Here is a 20,414-nt window from a genome sequence, read left to right on the forward strand (position 1 = left end):
AACAGCTGCCATCAAAGTGCTCTTGAGCCAGGCATTGAGGTTGCACATAGGCCAGCACTTGGGAAGTATTGCATTCTTTAGATTGAATGTTCAAGAGTATAATCTGTTCAACTCCTCTCCAAAGCCACTGCGGTCGGATTGTACTCGATAAACTTTATCAAACTCAAATCGGAACTGCTTTCAGATTTCTGCTATATTGGGAAGATGACTCATACGTGAATTAATGAAATACTAGAGAAAAAGGGCAAGGTGTTCCATCAAGTTGTTCATGTAATCATCCCCAGAGGGTACGTCTCTTATCCAAGCCACACCCACCACCTTGCTTCCATCTGTCAAACCTGCCCAGACTCAAGGACGTTACTTGCAATATCCTTTTTTTTACATTCATCATTTCACTTTATGGCATCATTAACTGATTTTATGAGCTTAAAAAAATGTAGTTTGCCCAATCATTTGCATCATAGAGCATAGATGGTGTGTGTGTGTGTGTGTGTTTGTGTGTGATTGTAGGAGTAGGTGTTGTTTGGAATGGCCTGGAAAATGTGCGATTTAATAGAGAGACATGGAGGGAAAATCCTCTCAACAGATTTTCCAGAGAAAAAGGGTAGGCATGGTGCCAAGTAATAGAAGCGACCAAAGACTTGAGACAGAATGTACAGAACGTTTAGTCTACAGCTGTCCTCAGAAAGCTGTGTATGTGGGAGTTTGCATGGGGAGCGATGGGGCAATGAGGTGCAGGTTAGTCCTGCTACTGAACGTGTCCACACAGGCTAACCCCCCTTCAGAAGTGCCAATATGTAAGAGTAAAGAAGCACTTGTATTTGGAAGTATGTGTAAAACTACATTTGATCTATCACCCTCCTTTATGTGTAGTCCAAAAACAGAGGCTTTGAGGATTAAGGACCTTTTACTGCACCCAGACACACAACCGTACACAGCTCAATCACGGAATTGCTCTTTTCTCCCGCTTCGGGCAAATCCTTTTGGTGGTTTGGGGCAATAAGAGAAGTTGCTGGGGTCACGAGTTGATATCAAACCTTTGACTCCTCTTTGAAACAAGAGTACAGGTAATCATTCCTGCAAACTTCTCCTCATTTTTCCATCCTCCCTTTTGGAAAACACATATAAAACTTAAAGTGAGCTGAAATCCTACTTTAAAAGCTCTTTGACCTTCTCTGTTTGATTCATTTTTCTTGTTTTGACATCCCTGAACTACCTTTCGCCTCATAATCCCATCACACCTTTTACTATACCATCTCCCTCCTTGTAATGTCTCTGCAGTGGGACATTAACACCTGACAAGTATAGTTTGATAAGATTATAACGTGGCACTTGTTGATCCAACAGATACATATTCTGTTTTGTTATGCCTGAGAGGGGGGGGGCATCACTTTCAGCTCAAGGATTTATGTTTTCTCTTTACACTCTTCTGCTGAGGCTACGTAGTAACCAGAGGTTCAGAGGTTAAATCCCCACAACGCTTCCACATCTCCACAACAGCCATGTGTCTGCTCCCTCCCTCTAATATCAGGGGCCTACTTTCCATCATCTGTCCCAGATAGAAGGACGCACACAGGATTCTCTCCACTCTTGAGCCCTTTAGTGACACATTTTTCCTAGTATGATCTCAGCATTTGCATTGGACACCTGGCTTTATCCAATACTACCCGTCATGTCTTAATCCTCCCGGCCTTTTTACCTTTTTCCATGCTGGTCTCTTCCTCTTTTCCTTCCTTCTGGGGACTCAATTTGAGCTTCTTTGGGTCTGCAGAGGATTACAGCTTGGACCTCAGGCAACAAAATTCATGGCAGCTTAGGTCATTATTTTCTGCAAGATGACTTCTACCAAATAGCCGTCTTCTTGAGACTAAGATTGACTATTTCAGTACATCTGGGGTCCGTTCAACTATGGTCTACCCTTTGCCTCCTGCAGAGAAACACTGTCAAGTTGAGAGAGACAAGGCCAGACAGGATGAGACCTGCTCCTCTGCCATCCGATCCTTTTCAGCCTTGAAGATAAACAGCAAAGGACGAAACTATGGTAGAGGGAGAGAACACTGGGAGGTAGAGAGTACTTTTTGCTGAGCCAAAAGTAATAGATTTGATTGTACACGATTTAAGAGGGAACAGGATCTTCAGCTGCTGCAGGTGTGACAGGTGTTTTAGTTTAAACTCCCGTCGCTCGCGCACTTAATAAGAACTCTGAACAACATCAAACAAAAAGTGTCGCACACTTGAAAACGTTTTTCACCGGAATAGAGATCACCAAGTGAAAGTCTTTGTTCATGGATCGTCATTTCCAGTCAAGGGTCAATAGCTGGTTTTATGAACCAGAGTAAATTACATCAAGGGGGCAGGTAGAGGTGGAGAGCCTTGGACGCTGGTGGAGACATTAGCAAATGCACAAGTTAAACTTGAAACATTCGTGCAGCAGCATGACACAGTAGCCCCCCTGACGCCATCCAGACACAATGATTAAATGAGGTCTGGTTCACTTGGGGTTAAAAACCAGGCCGCTGCACCCCCCACTCCCCCACTGCTGACCTGATTAGATCCAGCTTTGGAAGGACCAGTTCAACGTGCACAAGGTCCAGGTTTACGGCCAATGGCAATACAGGAAATTGTGCCTTAATCGCTTTGGAGATCCCCTGACTTTCCCTGTAGCACCACCATAAGAACTGTCACAGATAGGGAAGACAAATTCATGGTACAGAGTATGAACTTTTAAACAAGAGATGAAATGTCATAATGCTGTTGAGATGTTGAAATGGCCTAGTTCTCTCTTTTTTAGCATAAAAATGTGTAAATTTGTTAAGTTTTCCTTGGCCACAGCATTGACAATGGGACCTATATCTGTTCACCCACTAACATTGTGGGGACTAATCCTAATTATGGGACCTTACATTTGGGAGAATGTAAAGTGTGAGAGTTTAGAGTGAAGACATCTTTAGGGAAGGGTATGTGTCGATCAGGATGAGAATATATGGCTTAAATTTGGGCATTTACTAATGATGGATAAATTTTGGATGAGGGGATAGGGATTATTGTCAGAGTGTTCCTGCGGGGATAGTGGAACTTGTGAGTTTGTGTGTGTTTGTGTTGTTTTGTGTAGCGTCTGAAAGACGATGAATGGCACAGCAAGTGTGAAAGAAGGAGAAAGGGTTTTGTGCAGAGTTCTCAGCGAAGCTCCACAGTGGACCTATCATTACCAGATGTCACAGCGAGCGTGACTGCCAGCCGAATCACTGCTTTTTGCTTCAAACTCCAACTTTCTGCCTCTTTCTTCCCTCTCCCTGTTTCTTCTCTCTCGTTCTCTCTCTCTTTGCTCCCTCTTCCTGCAGTCTCTCTCTCTTTTTTTTTTCTCTTCCACCCTTCTCCATTTCCAGCTGTTTTCGAAGCTCGCAGCGAGAACGGGGGAAGTCCTCCACCAATTGTTTCGGTCCTGAGAGGAGCTCGACGGCCGGACCCCTCCCTCCGTCTGTCTCTCTCCTCTCTCTCCCCTCTGTCTCCCTTCCTCACTTGCCCTCGCTCTCTCTCTCCTCCCCTTGTTGTGACAGAGCACACCTGCCTGATCTTGGCTGCACGCGCTCCGAGTCCAATTACCCCATAGGCCCTCGCAGCCACTTCACAGTCTCATCCCCCACTTGACTGGATTTTTGGGAGTCAAGCTCGTCTCGCTCTCTTTGCCTCACTTTTACTGAGAACAGGTAGGTGAATCCTTCAGCTCCTCCAGAGGAAAAGTCAGGGTTTTAATGAGCTTAAAAATCAGGAGTTAGGTTTCACTTTGGACTAATTTTAAAAAGAGGGAGAGAAACATTGAGAATGTGGCAAATTTCTCTTTTCTTAACTGACTTTCTGCATAAATGCAAACATGACAGGATCCGTTATTCATGATTTAAAAGTCACATTGTTTGCAGATGATGTTATTTCATTTATTTTATATAATATGCATGTGAGGATTGTTTGATTCTCTGTTTCATGTTGCTTTTAACCCTCTGCTCAGCTTTTCCTGTGTACTTTTGTACGTGTGTGTGACTCTGTGTGTGTTTGTTGTGTTGTGAATATTCCAAATATGTTGCCAGGTCTTGTTCCCACAACACTCTTGTCTTTGTGATGAGAAACCTTAATCATTTCCAGTCGAATCTGCATGCAGCTCAGTGAAAAGACTAGCGGCTAGCGAAGGGGGTGTGGTGGTGCAGTTGATGCTGGTACCTCATCCCTCTGCCAAAAAAAACCTTATTCTTCTGGCCTAGAGGCAAAGTATCTCCAAAGTATCCATCGCTGAGGGCCATGTGATACTTTCAGTTTACAGTTTCTGTTTGCAGCTTTTTTAATTTGTTGCTCTTTGTGGATATTGACCAAATTAAGTCATTGGACAATTGTTTGTTGATTGTTTGGATGTAATCCATATGGTCCTGCCTTCCTCAAGTGTGTTAGTTTTGAGCATTCACAAGTCAGTCCGAATTGTTATGCTTTCATAATGACAAGTGGTTGAAAGACTGCCAGGCTGAAAAGTTAGATTTTCTTTCTGCAAATCTAGCTTACTTCTTCTTTTTCCTTTTCTCTTTTTGATTTGCCCCCTTTTCTCTTTTCCTACTCTCCCTGTGGGGTTTGAAAAGTCGACACAGAAATGAGGGGAAAGAAAAGCTGAAACAACAATGAGCATTTCTTTGTGTTAATTCAACCCATTACTGCATGACAAGACTTACTGGAATAGCTTTGAGTTCTACTGCTCCTGACACGTTCCATCTCAGTGGTTTAGTTTAGATTGCATCCAGACCACTTCAACCCCAATCTCTTATCTGTCTGCTCTGGAGCTGTGTTCCTCTGGAAATGAACCCTCTCTGTGGCGCTGGCTGCTGTGTTTTCACAGGAGCAGAACAGGACCCAAATTGCTAGGGGCAACTTTAAAGTGTGGGGCTTTGAAGAGGAGATGAAAAAAAGCTGTACCTGGCAACACACAGTGCCATTAATCCCATAATGGTACAGCATCTTCTATCAAAGAGAGGTCTGAAGGCTTCCCGGCAAAGCCACCACACAACTCTCAGCTAACTCATTACATCCTTTCTGCCAGCAGGGAGAAAAACCTAATAGGTTTCAGCTGCACTGAATTGCATTGAGTGAAACTGAACCAGGGAAAACCCGAGACAAACTAAATAGGATCAGAACTGGAACTTGGAATAGAATATAAGTTAAAAGGAGCACAAACCCTGTACGAACATATACTCAAAGCAATAAACGTATCTCACTGGTTAATATTTTGGAGTCAAGCTGAGCAGATGTTTAGCATTTGGTCCAGGAATGAGTGAACCAAGCTTCGGACGAGACATGGCCCTGATTTGCACTCAAGGGCTGCATTCTTTCCATCTGGACTTCAACTCTTCGGGTCGAAAAGAGCAGTAGAACAATGGAATGGAATGGGCATCAGCCATGAAGGCTTTTTTTTTGTCAATCACTGGAATACAAGAAAGTTCCACATGTCAGTCTTTCTAGCCAACGTTTTAAGGGTCAGACAGTGAAAGAGAAATACCATAAGCTATGGGAGGGAAGGAGAGAGCTTTAATTGGGAGGAGGAGATGGAAAGAGAAGAAAGGGAGCGAGGGTTGGGCAGTTTGTCCACGTCTGTGCAGCGCAGACTGTTGATAATGGGACTGAGGTTGATGGCATGCCGACAGCTCTCCTCATGGAATGGCTAAACTGTGGCTTAACCACTTGCTTGCTTTCTCATGCTGGGGCTCAAAACAACAGACGTGTTATAATATTATTAACAGGTCTGACTTCAGAAAGGATATTGATTAAAGGGAGTGTCTTTAGCATTCTTGAACTCAAAAACCTCCCATGCAGGCATTAACGATGGGCAGCTCCTTTCCAAACACGACTGTTTTGGCCTGACCCCTTATTGCAAAGAATGTTTTGGCTCTGAAATTGTTTGTTGGCTGCGACTTTGCATATTTCTAGATGAACAATCTCACTTACAAAATCCCCCGATGTATCAGACTCTTCCTGAGAATAATGACCACTGACTCCTTAGACCACGGCCAAGGCCAAAGAGAAAACTCATAAAAACCAAGTTTCCCAAGAAAAAACTTGAGCTTTGTTATCAATCAACCGTATGTGTCTGAGCATGTGTTTATGCAACCATGTGGGAGGGGAGCTCACATTCATTTGCTGATGGGTTAAAAGGGCCACACGTGTTTTAAATGTCCTGTGGCCTTGTAAATACCTTCCAGTGATTCATGGCTGACAGAAGAGCAGCAGAGGTGGATGGAGGCTTGTGTGTGTGGGGGGGGGGTGGGTGCTTCTTCATCATAACATATTGCTAAAAACCAAAACCTGGTGCATAATCTTCAAATCTGTTTCTTCTGTGCTGTAGATATTTCCCTGAAAGATTTGTGAAGTTCAGCTCATGATTTCGCTTGATTTCCTAAGCTCGGTGGTTTCAGTGAAAGGCCCGTGACAAAGAGGAGAGAGTGACAAAAGCAAAGGAGGGAAAATTACTCTACTCCCTCATGCGAGCTCTGCTTCCTGTCTGGGAATCATTAGTAATGCTGGGGCAAGACTTTGGGGGGAAGAAAAGTGGAGGAAGGGAAGAGGGGGAGAGAGAGAGGAGACAAAAGAAGGAGACAGGAGAATTGACAAGGATGCCGCCGTCGCCGCAGGAAATATCAGCCTCCGCCCCTTTTATTCTTCTTGTCACACACGGGATGATGAGTCGCAGGTTTCCGAGATTGGAGAGATGAAATAGAAAACGGTTAGCGTTCCATTTACCACGTATCCTTATCTGGGATGTGGTGGACTGAGAATCTTTTGGGAATTCAAACCAAACTTGATCACATCTGAGCTTATTGTTCGTGGATAGAGTTTTCAACACCTCCGGTTGTTCTATGTTCAGAACTTTCTGTACTTTCCCTTGACTTTCTTTGGGATTGCTTTCAAACCAGTTGCAGATGCAAAAAATAATCTTTTCTCCAATGATTGAAGTTCAGAGGAACATGGCTTGCAGACTTACTTTCCAAGGAAATCCTGTTTCTCAAAACATTAATTTTTCAGAATCAGGTCCAAAATGAAATGGCCAAATTCATTGGATGCATCGTGCTCCAATATTTACAGCTGCTCAAGCAGATTTTCAAATTATGCATGTTCGCGATTTTTTTTTCAGTGACATTTCAAAAGTCCATTACTAGGAAACTTGAATGTGAACCAGTTATTCACTGATTAGTGTCAGTCTACTTCTTGTGAATAAAGCTTGTCCCAGTTTCCTCTTGTTACCTGGCTCAGAGTTGTGTTACGATGTGAAACTGGCCATCAACAAAGAACTGATGCATAATTAAAAAAAAAAAAGTTTAATTCAAAATAAACAGGTTAGTGCAGTTACTCTAGACATTGCAAATATATTCGTTAATTGGTTCATGTTGACAGTTGGTTTACCCAATATTTATAAAACCATCATATCAATTATCAAAATCAGGTGATTCTACACAATGTATACTTACATATGACTTGGATTTAAAACTAAAATCTTTTTGTAACTTTGAGATTTCATCAAAGCGATAAGAAGAACGACTCTTATCTGAGAACAGAGAGTTGAATCTTTCTTTGAAATGCTGATACTGGTAAGATGTGGAGCTCAAGTTTTCAAGTCATGTCCCAGCATGCTGTGTTGACAGCCCTTTGAGTTTAGCATGTACACACAGACACACACAGACACACACTATGTTCTGTAGATTCTTCAGGTGTGTGTGTGTGTGTGTCTTTGTGTGTCTGTGTGGCCTTCCTTCAGGGCCTGTGGACACATTACAGCACCTTGGTAATGAAGAAGTGATGCCTAGGGCGCAGCAGGTTGTCTCAAGCATCGTCTTCACAGGTTCATCCCTGCTGGAAATTTAGAAATACAAAACCCCCAGACGCAATCATATTGATGCCATTTATAGTTTAAACATGGTTAATTCATGTCCCAATTATTAATCCCTAAAAATCCCTCCCTTTCCCTTTTCCTGATTTTGTTTTAAATGATTGTTTAATCTCATCATCAACAACTCCTGCATCTAATGAGAAAGTAATAACTCTTGTACTTGGATCAATCATGCAGCCATTAAATGTTCCCAGAGCTCAGTCTGAGACTTCTTCCTCACGCCTGTCTGGCTGACATTAAAAGCTGCTGAAACGTTTACAGACAAAGACTGATGGATTGATGGCAGGTCACATGGACCCTCTGAGACCCTAGATACCCAGGCACATGTTCATGTATATCTGTTTATGTGCTCGTGGTCATGGGTCAGGGCAGGGAGATGCGGTTCACTAATCAGCAGCGAAACCTCCTGTTTTTTTGTTTGCTTCGCTGCTCCTCGGAGCAGAGCTGATGCTCCACAGGCTTTGTAGATAATCCTGAATGTTTTAGCCGGCAACATGTGCCAGATGTGCGGAGTTCATGACACAGGCACCACAATGAAAGCTTGATAAACTGACTCCCAAATACTTTTATTGGCACCGAACATATCGTACTACAAGACGAGCCCAGCCCATCTGGCATCTTCTCAGGATAAAACAAACCATCAAAAGCATCTCCAAGCGCTGATGGACCCAGGAGCGCTTCACGTCGCTGAATCCAAAAGAGCGGCTGAACATTCTTGCCAAGGCTGCAGACAGGGTTCTGGTTGGATTGAGCTTTCGGCTGAGATACGAGCAGCCAAGATTACTCAGTGTGTTGAAGACTGGAACAGCGTGTCCTGTGGATCGTCTGTACACACAGACCAGGGCTCTTTGTTTCAGCGCCTCCCACTATAGAACCATGTCTCCGAGTGGAAAAACAGCTTCTAAACATTGTTGTGACACTTCCAGGCTCAGAGTGCCGACGCATGAAATCACTCTATTGGGTGTTCTCCAAGTTTGTCCACTTCGTAGCAACAGAACAAGAGCAACCAAATAGAAGTATTAAGAGGCAGCAGATATCCCATCCAACACAAGTCTCCTCTGAGTTGAAGGGATTTCAAGTTCGGTCATACTGTATGCGAGCACTGTAACCACTGGCCTGAAGCTGTACAGTGTGTCACAGCGGTGGTTGCTTTGTGCACAAGGTCTATAATTACAGTTTGTGTTGAGAGAGTCATTCTCAGCCCGGATCCTTGTGACCTGATGTAACCCGAACCTGTAGAATACTACATCAACACTTCTCTCTCTCTCTGTCATTCTCAGAGAATCGGACCACGAAAAACTCTCTTTTCACACGAACAGTATGTAAACTTATAAAGAACTATGTACAACGTGCTTAAGGCTTAAAATATGATGCTTAATTCTTTATTCACGGTTCTCAACAGCCGATATAACAGACGGTAAATAGAGATAAGCATCATACTGATCATATAAATCATATAAAACGGCACAGAATTACTTTTAACTACCCTTGTTTTGGGTCAGTTTCATCATCCTGTTCATAATGTTCAGGTCAAGGACTGCTGCTGACCAACTGCTCCCATATCATTTGTTAGCAGCCGCGGCTAAAATCCGCCCTTCAATTATTGTGGCATAGAGAGAGAAGCGGCGACTCTTGGCCTCAAGTTGGACAAGCAGATTGCTAGGTCTTTGAGAAGTGAGTGTGTGTTGGTTTGTGTGTGCGTAAAAAAAAAGGTCAGGGAGTTTGTGTGGATGTACACGCTGGATTTGAATTTGTGATTGGGTCCAAAGGGTTGCGGTTGTGTTTAGAAATAGACGACTACATGAAGAATCAGGATTCTCCCGCTGACTCTGGACACTCGCCTCCTCCTGGCACACAATGACACCATGAAGCACCCTTATAAACACTTGAATCACTGTGATTCATTGCTGCAGAGAAGAAGAAGTGGTATTCTGCAGTAGATGACAGTGTCTTATGATATGTCCCCCTTGTGTCGGCTGCAAAAAGCTAATGCAGATGTGACTCATTCAGCAGCTGGTGTTGTTTCTGCATAGATCAACACTTTGAAGGAGAAAAGACCAACAGCAAAACATTACCGGGGAATTTTAACATGGAGAAACGATAGAGTGGCTCACTACTTGTTTCTCTGTTTGTTTTGTCTGATTGAAAATTCCAAAACTTCTCACAAAGTTCGATTTTGTCTTCGCACCAACCTCTGCTACGTCACCTTTGACCTTCTGCTGAGAAACTGCACTCTTAAATAGCTTATTAGGCCGACCTCACTAAATTGTTACACCCAAGTGTTGAACTCTCCAACCTCCGACCCTCCACCTTTCACCTTTGACCTTTGCCTCTCTGGACTTCACGCCAGTCTGTCTCGTATTCTGTCTTTCTCACGCAGCGTCCCTCAGTCGCTGCCACTGTTAAATCAATTTATCCCTCTTTTCTTCTCCTTTCGATTATGACAGTAAATCAGAAACAGCTAGTTACTCGAAGCAGTTTACAAACTAATCATAGACAGACTGTTCTCAAAGTCTCCACTCAAACCTTTGAACTGTGTCCTCTCGTCCTCAGGCTCCCTGCTAGCAGCGCCATGAGGTCGGCCTGTCTCTCTCTGCTCCTCGTCACCGCCTGCTGGGCTCTGCCCTTCCGCCAGGCTGGCTTCCTAGACTTCATGATGGAGGATGAGGCGGGATCAGGTGATACAAGTCCCGTTCTGAGCTTCCCTGCCCCGCGTGAGGGACCCAAGTGCCCCTTCAGATGCCAGTGCCACCTTCGTGTGATCCAGTGCTCTGACCTCGGTAAGAAAAGACACCTGTACGGCACCATTCATGTTCCATTCACATTGCCATTCATTTTCCAGTTTCCTATTTCAAATCCACATGAAATAGGAAACTGGTCATTTCAGCTACACAAATTCGTTGTGTATCTCAATCAGTGCTTTGACGTTAATAAATATAGTTGGGAAACAGTTTCATAATCCATCGTGTTCACATCCATTTTCTTCACGAGCATCTGCAGCCATGTCACTGTGCCTTTTTGGTGCTGATTGATATTGCTGCTTTTTAAGAGCAGAAAGAGTCTGTGACTTTACAAGCCTGCCTGTCTCCTCCACCCACCCAAACGCACGGGGGTCATTCCAGGGGTGTGTTATGTTCCGCATTAGACTCTGCGTCCTCCAGAGAACATGACACCGGTGTTGATAAGTTAAACACTCCCAGATGTGAGTGTTATTCAGCTTCCTGTAGCAGTTACAGTATTTCCTCACTCTGGGCAGAAATGTTTTCTCAAACAACGATGAAGATTAAACGTTAGCCCCGGAGAGTCTCGAAACAAATTCTCAAATGTTCCAAAACTTGTCCCCGAATGTTACGGTTACTCACACGCCTTGCTCCAGCAACGGTCACAACAGTTTACTCAGGTGTGACTGTCGGAGTTTGGAGTTGATCAGTTCTGTTTGTTTAACCTGACGTATGGCTGATATTAGAGAGCTTGAGTCATCCGGTAAACTTCGCCACAGAAACGTCCCTGACCTCGTTTAATCTTGTATATTACGTAAACCGGCTTCTCGACTCAGTAAGGTTTTTTCTTGCTCAGCCTTTGTTTGCAAAGGGAGGGGCACAAGCTACGAGGAGACAAAGGGAGGAGAGGGGGCTGATACAGATGGACAGACTGGGAGGACAAAATAAAAAGAGAAGAAAGACACCCGGTGGACCCAAAACTGATAAAAACAGAAAACAAATATCTCATTAGGGAAAATAGGAGCCATATTAATCCAGAAACATAAAAGACGCCTCTGAAAAAGACGTTAACTTTGAAAAACAATGATATTTGAGAAGATTTGTCAAAATGGGCGGATGCCAGTGTCGTTAACAAAAGCCTGCGATTTATACCTCATGCTCTGCCTCCTTTAATCTCTGCTCAGACCCCTCGCCTGAATGTTCTGGATATTTTCCTGTTGTTCTGAACCCGTCTGTCTCAGACATTTCCTGCTACGTTCTTCATATACGAAATGAAAACTCCAGAAAATGTCTGGACAATGTTTTTCTGCACATTTTCATGGATTTAGTGAGCGTACGAGCACTAAGGCTGGTAGAGTATAATGAATGATACAACTGATCCAGGACACAGATGATGCGAGGAACATAGAGGCTGAGAGACAGGTGGCGGAGGAGTCAGAGCGACAGACAGGCGGAGTGAGTGATGTGCAGGAAAAGATTGGTTCCATTACAGCAGTGCACTCTCTCCCCGGAGATGCAGCTCATTGGCCGGATTCTCAACTTCTGCATAGGCGATGTCGGCCCCCACTCCTCCATCTGTTCCCCAGACCCACTGGCATCCACGCAAACACACACTCGAGAAACACAGGAATAAACACATGATTTTCACACACACACACACACACACTCACACACACACACACACACACAGACCCGTGCAAGGCAGCGTCTGCTCACCATCACACATGCATATATTTTTCCCAGTGCATTTGCTTCTGGCAGGATGATGGAAGAGAAAAACTAAGCCCGAGGTTCAAATGAGTCGTGATTACTTTCCCAGTTGTGTGACTCAAACAACAGCCTTTTTTGTTGTAAAGTTTACTCTTTACTGTCTAATAGCTCAATTCTCTCAGTGGAAAAACATGTATTTTATGTGCACTGATTGTGTAATAAGTGCAGACGCATCCACCCACACTTCTGGATGACCCACCGAAAACTCCAAACTCACTCTGACCTATGAGGCAATCAGGCCTTTGATGTGACGACTCAACTCGGCCATGAGCAGGAGAGGATGTTACATAAACACTGACAGAAAGAGCTGAAATGTTCCAAAGCAATCATTCACCTTCTATCCCAATTCTCTGGATTAGAATTGAACCATTTATCATGACTATAATGGTGAAGGCGTGACGAGCCCCAGTCAAATAACTCTTTAAAGATTAACAGCTGAAAAGTGAGACGACAATTAATCAGAGGTGGAAAAAGTCCACACATTCTCTCTTCATTCGCTCTTGTGGGTTTTAGGCCATTTTTTGGAAATCTGGATTATATTTAGGGAAAATCGACTCAACAAAGCGTTTGCATAACATATTGAAATCTTTAATTCCTCTAATTCCACACACACACACACACACACACACACATTCTAACAGATTAGCTCCACGATGGTGAGAATACATCTGCAGAGAGTACGTCGGGCTAATTGGTTAAATTGAGACAAAATGGAGAACAGAGTATAAAAGAGTATTCAAAATTGCAAAGGCTGAGAAACTCTGACCTCGGGAACAATGAGAAATGTAAGTGATAGCATAGCGGTGCAAAGTGTGGTGCTGTAATGACGGTGGTGACCACAAACAGCTGTGATGGTTTGTGGGTCGTCCACTGCCGAGTTGGACGAGCTGACAGGAAAGCAAAACCTTGGATGGAGCTTTATAAGAAGTTAGAGCTCTCAGGACGTATGTGGACTGGCGATGCCCGAAGTTTAAAACTTCTTTGTTAAACAGTTTATGCTATGCCTCTTCCTCTGAAACGTAAACGGCACATTATGAATCTCAGTGTATTTGGTTGCGTTTACCACGGATGCCTAAAAGCAAACACAATAACTTCCAGCTGCATTCACTCCCATCAGCCGAACAGACTTTCACTACAGATGATGTTTCACATCAGCCATGACGTAACCATATTTCAAGGCCAAGCTAAACGAGTGAGTGTTAGCTCAGTGTCCAGGTATGCAGGCGCTTATACTCACTCCTAAAGGAAATTAGTTTTAAGATCCATTTTCACCATTTTGTGCCTCAGAGCTCATCAAATAGTTATTCGGTTGTCACCGAAAAACCCCACCATGCTTAGGATCCTGTCATTGAGACTTTATGTAGCGAGCTACACTGACAGAACCTTGTTATTTCAGAGTATTTCTCTTGTAAACGCCATTTAACTCTGTTTTCTGATTCTGTCCATTAGAGTTTAAAAGAGCTGAAAGTAGCAGAAAACCTTTTTAAAAAATTGCGTTTTTATTTGTTATCCCTTAATAAACAACATATTTAGTTTAAAGTCAGAAATGTTTAGCTTCAATTAAAAGAAGCTGATGTAATGAAATATGTGACATTAGTCTGTTTCCAACTAAGGCCGGGCCACTTCCAGAGAGTAGCAGGAAGCTAACGCCAAACAGACAATTCTGTTTGGCGTTACAGTGCTCGCATACAGTATTAACGATGTGTCTCACCACCAGGTCTGAAGTCCGTTCCCGGGGACATTCCCGACGACACCACCCTGCTGGACCTGCAGAACAACAAGATCACCGAGATCAAGGAGAACGACTTCAAGAACCTCAAAGGGCTGCACGTAAGAGACGTTCCACTGCCGTCCGCAGAGCTGCATGTGTTCACTGCATGTTTGTTACAGAGGAGGATTGTTTGACCGCTTGTTTGCGAGCAAGATTTCATAAAAACAACGGAAATGTTTCAACGAAACGCGGTGGAAATGTGTGTTTAACTTTCTGCAACATTGCTACAAAGGGCGTTTTTTACCGTTTTCTTTAATTAATGGATGAAAGAAAACCCGACACATTCAGGGAACTGATATACATGAGTGTTTGAAATTTGGTGCAGCTTGATTGGATGTAAGGGGGCTGTCAGACCTTAGCACTCCGCTGAGGCCCATTCTGGTCCCTCATGTTATGTTATGTGGTCTTATGTAACCACTACACTCTCTGCAGCCCCTCTTCAATATGAAAACCTGATGATCATCATGAGAACAAAACAGATGCAACAAGAGAAATTGAGAAATAAACGTGTGTGTGCGTGGACGGACAGATAATAAGCAGCTGTGATGAGTGTTGCCAAAACACTGTCAAACAATTCGCAGCTCACAGAGTAAAACCAATCAATAACCATCAGGCCCCATGAATCATCTTCCACCTGAGTTCTCCTCCTCCTCCTCCTTAACCTCCACCACCTCCTCCTCCTCCTCCTTAACCTCCACCACCTCCTCCTCCTCCTGTCCAAAACACGTCTGTCCTCGTAGCTTTTAGCAGAAACGGTGAATCCCCATTTCACCAGGTGCATTAAAACTATTCACCCGTGAGCCGCCGCAGCCCCGGTGCTCCAACCTCCCGAGCTCTCCTGCTCGCAGTAAATACCTCTTGTCGGACAGCTGTGGCTGTTTCCACTGTAATGCAACCGGCCTCTCGAGGGGAAGGGACCACATACCTAACGTTTGGCTCGCTTTTCACGAGAGCGGAACGGCAGGAGTGGGATTCCTCTGAAAATGCATTAACTTAAAGTGGCCTCGAACTTGGCCCGTTCCATTTGAACCAAGCAGACGCCGGGTTTGGGTATCGATGAGCCGCTGAGCTCCAGATGTTTTGTTTTTGTTTAATCTAGTTCGGAAAGCACATATTTTCTAGGGTCTTGTGGTGCTTTTGAAAGCAGTGGTTGTTCCTGAGTTCCATAGTTTAATTATTAACGGTGATGTGGATTTTAACAAAAAACAGCCTGGATTCGAGATCTGTAAACTAATACCCAGAGTTCTGACTGCTCCCCTTTAATCCATTAATTGTTTGATGCCGGACCGAATTCCTTGAATTAATCTTTTAAGCAGAGATGTTCAGATACATTTCACTAACTTGCCCTATTGCTCCATTATAGGCTCTGATTCTGGTGAACAACAAAATCACAGTGATCCACGCCAAGGCCCTGAGTCCTCTGACCAAGCTGCAGCGTCTCTACCTGTCCAAGAACATGCTGAAGGACGTCCCTGCCAACATGCCCAAGAGCCTGCAGGAGCTCCGCATCCACGAGAACGCCATCACCAAGATCAAGAAGTCCTCCTTCCAGGGCATGTCCCACATGGTCGTCATGGGTAAGAGATTAAAAAAACACTTCCTGATGTTAAGGAATATTTGTTTGGATAGTGGAAAGAGGGTCGACAGAGAGGGGAGGGCTCATAGTTTCCAGCGGTAGGTCACATCCTCTGAGGTGCTGCATGTCCAGGATCTGTGGATGGCAGCTCAGCAGGAATGATCAAAATATTTACAGAGGATGAAACCAGTGTTTAAATGTAATATTCCACTTTGTTATATTCTGATTGGTTTGTTTCTCTGAGGTGGGTTTGGACAAGGACATCTGAATGAATCCCATTACCTGTTTCCACCACAATAGATTCACTGGGAATGTTTTTATTTTTAACTCTACCTGTGTTTTGACCAGATGAACCAGGGTCTAAATTTAGTTTTAGGGGCCTCAGGACAAACATGTGTGAGGACTGCTCAGATATTTCCAGCCTGTCTCCATTTGTTAGATTCAACAAATCATACTGGAAGTGTAAATGGAACTGGACTAATGGGAATTTCATTTTCAAAGCTGTTTCCTTAGTTTTGCCTCATATTTCCTGGACTAGTTGGTCTAATAAGTCCTCCGGCGAGTTATCAGATCAAGCTTCATAAGGAACCTGCTGCTCTCCAATGAATAGAGCTTTTTTTTATAGATGGTAAATGATGGTTTAAAGGGGAAAAAACAGCTTTTGGATGGTTATTCGTGAGATTCTCCCATAATTGATGTTAAAATACAGATTTATCAATTAATTTATTAATTTTCCTTCTCAACCTGCCTGTTCCACAGATGTCATAAAACACTGTGAAGTGGAGAAAGTGTGGATTGAGTCACTTAAAGAACTATAATGTGAGAATCATGTTCCAACCGTGACAGCTCTGGGAATCTGTGTTTCAAACACCAACTTTTCTCTTGCACAAGACTTTGTTTACTCGTGACTCAGCTTCCCGTAACGCACCAGGAAGGGAATTAACTCCATAGACGTGATCCATTACTGCTGTTTTTTTCTTTCTCTCTGTGGTATCAACCTCTCCTCTTTCTCTTTTTTTACAGAGCTCGGCTCCAACCCTCTGAAGAGCGCTGGAATTGAGGCCAGTGCTTTTTCTGACCTGAAAAGAGTCTCTTACATTCGCATCGCAGACACGAGCATCACAGAAATCCCCAAAGGTACGAGGCTGATATCTGTTCTTACTCAATTTGGCCAAAAACAACAATCTCCTTTCGAAAAGAATGCCCGCTTGGATTTAGGTGTGCAGTGAAACAAAGGGCTTAAAGTGGAAAGAAACACAAACTGTGCTGTGTCATGATTCAAAACAATCCCCTCTCACTCCAGAGGTATTTAGTAAAATCATACATGTCACAAGAAGCATTTTCTGTTCTTTAGTCGTCCCTGAGTTATGGAATTTAATCTCTGTCTCTTGGGTTGCCAGGTCTTCCCAGCTCTCTCTCCGAGCTCCACCTGGACGGAAACAAAATCAGCAAGGTGTCAGCCGACAGCTTCAAGGGCCTGAAGCACCTGGCTAAGTACTGAAAACCATCGCCCTCTTCTTAAACCAGTAATCCAAGTCAAGCTTTGCGATTTCCTTTCGACTCTTTTCACATTGACTCAGTGGTCGTGGGAAAGATGCAACTGTCATTACCACTATGAAGCCCTGAGCTGATCTCAGTTCAGTGAGCGGGACGACGCCAGTTAGACTCTCCGCTTTGTTCTCTGTCCATTAAAAAACGTTTAAACTGCTTCATTCTTAATGACTTCAAAAAATTTAACTTTAACTGCATCTTTAGTAAAAAAAAAAAGTATATGTATTTCTCCTGGTGTTTATCACAGTTTTCCACGTGTGTGAGATGATTCAGCTTCACTGCAGCTCTGCCATCAGCTTTCATCTGATTTTCTCTACAACCAAACCTAAACAGTAGTTTTTGGATAATCAAAATAACTGGTTTAGCTCATTTAACTGGTTTAACTGTGTTTATTTTATCAGGAACATGAAATAGAACAGAACACAGAGATGTGTCTTTGCTGCAGCTTCAGTACATTGTTTAGTTTTTTCCTTCTTCCTCTTCTATGCACACGTCTCATCTTCTGACTCCTCCTGCAGACTGGGCCTGAGCTACAACGAGATCAGCTCTGTGGAGAACGGCACCCTGGTGAACGTGCCCCACCTGCGCGAGCTGCACCTCGACAACAACGTCCTGACCAGCGTCCCCCCCGGCCTGCCCGACCACAAGTACATCCAGGTGCGGCGCCCGTCACTCTGAACCCACCACACGATCAAATGAACTCATCGTGTCACTTCCTGATGTCGGAGCTCATCCTTTGTTCAGGTTCTCTCTGCCCGCCCACAGAGTCGCCCTCTGTAACAAACTGAGGAGAGGGGTGGTGGCTTCTCATAAGTGATGATACACGATGGTAACACAGAGTTTGGCAGAAGAGAAAAAGTGTAAACAAACCGGATTCCAGCTTTGCTTCCAGTAAACATTTATTAACTGGTTTACAAGTGTGTACAAGAAAATACCTCCCAACAAACTGTGGGAGTATTTGAACACAGCAACAGAAACAGAATAGCACGAATCTAAAGCAGAATTTAAAACAACAGTAGAACGTTAAATCTCTGAACTAAGCTTCATTGCTTCGTTGTTTTCACATTGTTCACATTTGTTCTGGTTAGTTTTTATTTAACGTTGTAGTTTTCTTTTGTTTCTTAAGTATCGTTCCATTGGATATGAAGCCAAATGTTATTCATTATGACTTTTCTTTGTGTATAATAACTCGACTTTTATTGTCTGAGTCATTGAGTTTGTGGCACTTTCCGTCTTTTGTCTTATTTCTAGTAGCTTTCTCTTCCCCCTCCCTTCATAATGTTCTCCCTGCTCAGCTGCGGGATGTTTATGTTATATATATATATATATATATATATATATATATAACATAAAGAACGCCCTCTTTTTCTTTTCATCATTGTTTTTAGTTAAACCTCCTCAGGGATGCTGAGCTGTCATTATTTATTTTCTGACGTGTTATTATCGTCTTCATCTGCCGCATCCGAGCCCCCGTCAGTGACTGATGATTGTCATTATTTAAATCCCTCCTCTAGGTGGTCTACCTCCACGTCAACAAGATTGCCGCTGTGGGAACGGAGGACTTCTGCCCCCCCGGCTTCAACACCAAGAAGGCCATGTACTCCGGCATCAGCCTCTTCAGCAACCCCGTCCCTTACTGGGAAGTCCAGCCCATCACCTTCCGCTGCGTCTTCGACCGCTCCGCCATCCAGCTCGGCAACTACAGGAAGAAGTAGAGCGTCCCCCGAGCGCCTCCGCGAGGAAGTGTGTGTTTGTAAATGAGTGTGTGAAAGTTTTGTAAGCGTGCGTGTTTGACCGCAGCCCCACAACACTGACCCCTTACCGACACTGCCTCCCCCCCGCAAAACGATGATGTCAATAACCCCACGCACTCGTTTCCAAACCTTGTAGTGGACATGGACCTCAAACACAACATATCATTCTTATTATTTGCAACAGTAGTACGAACACGGCTTTCAGCTAAAACCAGCATACGACGGTGCCGCTCTCACTCACAGCACGTTCACAGCACAACCAGTTTAGCAAACATCCGCAAAGTAAGCTCCCACGTTCATGCCGCGACATATTTATGTGCATAATATGTTGAACATCAGAGATGAAGCCAAACCAAAAAGATTTTCGAAAATCTCTCTCTCAGTGGAATATAACCTGTAACTGTTGTATGTCCCAGTTTCTGCCTATTCTCCATAACGACTTATGAGCGCGCTGACCTGTAGAGCAGGCAGCGGGGGGGTCAACTTGTGTATTTACCTTTTAACAGCTGGTATACTAGAATGTCCTAGATATTACCTGTGTAGTAGGAACCGCATCCGGAGTGTACCATCAGCACGCTGCACTCGGGGAGAGAAACAACCCAACGTTTCTATTTGTATTGTGTATCTCAGTTCAAGTAGAGATAAAAGCAACCGTGACTTCTATCACATTGTGATTTCTTGTGTTTACTTCAGTGTTGATTTAGTTTCTGGGTGTTTTTGTTTTTTACACTTCATCACATTCCACCCTCCCCCCCTTCTTCTCCCTGTGTGTGTGTGTGTGTGTGTGTGTGTGTGTGTGTGTCGTTCCCTTTAAAAAATAAATAAAAAAGGTGAAAATAGCTTCTAAAAAATGTAGAATAAACCATGTATGTTTTAAACAGAAGCCATTCCCAAAGATTTATATGCATGCTCTTATTTTGTTTTCCTTTCAACTTGAACCGGGTGCTTTCTGGATTCTCTTGTTATCGCGTGTATGTACGTCTCTGAATGTTTATTCCTGCCTTTTTATTTCTTTCTTCTTTTTTTTTTTAAGAGTACAGTAAAAAATCTGAGGGTGTACGTGGACTGGCATGCCCACAGCACTCATACTGGTATGAATGTTGTATGTATAGACGCTGTATATAAATGCTGTATAAAAAAAACTAAAAAAAAAACTCTCATCACTTAAAGGCACAAGCACTTACCATAGCGCAGACTTAATATATCAGCAAATTAAAAAAAAAAGGTGTTTCTCTTTTTTTATTTTTCTTTCTCCGGAGCAGGGGCTCCAGCTGAGGTGTCCTGAAACAAAATAAAAGTACTAATGGAAAAAGTAGCAGTTTTTGATGGATGGAATGAGCAGAAGTTGCATATTGTGGAT

General features: G+C 43.5%; 1 protein-coding gene across 2 annotated transcripts in view; it reads left to right on the plus strand.

The window, feature by feature from the left end:
- Window positions 1–19,717, plus strand: part of dcn (decorin) — a 42,476-nt gene extending 22,759 nt beyond the window's left edge. Inside the window, exons 1-8 of one of the 2 annotated variants that reach the window (XM_062382970.1) lie at window positions 3,534–3,707; window positions 10,466–10,692; window positions 14,120–14,232; window positions 15,537–15,750; window positions 16,773–16,886; window positions 17,150–17,243; window positions 17,819–17,957; window positions 18,815–19,717. In XM_062382970.1, coding sequence (XP_062238954.1) covers window positions 10,485–10,692; window positions 14,120–14,232; window positions 15,537–15,750; window positions 16,773–16,886; window positions 17,150–17,243; window positions 17,819–17,957; window positions 18,815–19,015 — 1,083 coding nt within the window. In that variant the 5' untranslated portion in view covers window positions 3,534–3,707; window positions 10,466–10,484 and the 3' untranslated portion in view covers window positions 19,016–19,717. Of the gene's footprint in view, window positions 1–3,533; window positions 3,708–10,465; window positions 10,693–14,119; window positions 14,233–15,536; window positions 15,751–16,772; window positions 16,887–17,149; window positions 17,244–17,818; window positions 17,958–18,814 lie in introns of those variants that run through there. The other variant, XM_062382971.1, reaches the window with a different exon arrangement.
- The last annotated feature ends 697 nt before the right edge of the window (window positions 19,718–20,414 follow it).

Source organism: Platichthys flesus, chromosome 23 (assembly GCF_949316205.1).
Source record: "Platichthys flesus chromosome 23, fPlaFle2.1, whole genome shotgun sequence".
Taxonomy (NCBI): Eukaryota; Metazoa; Chordata; class Actinopteri; order Pleuronectiformes; family Pleuronectidae; genus Platichthys; species Platichthys flesus.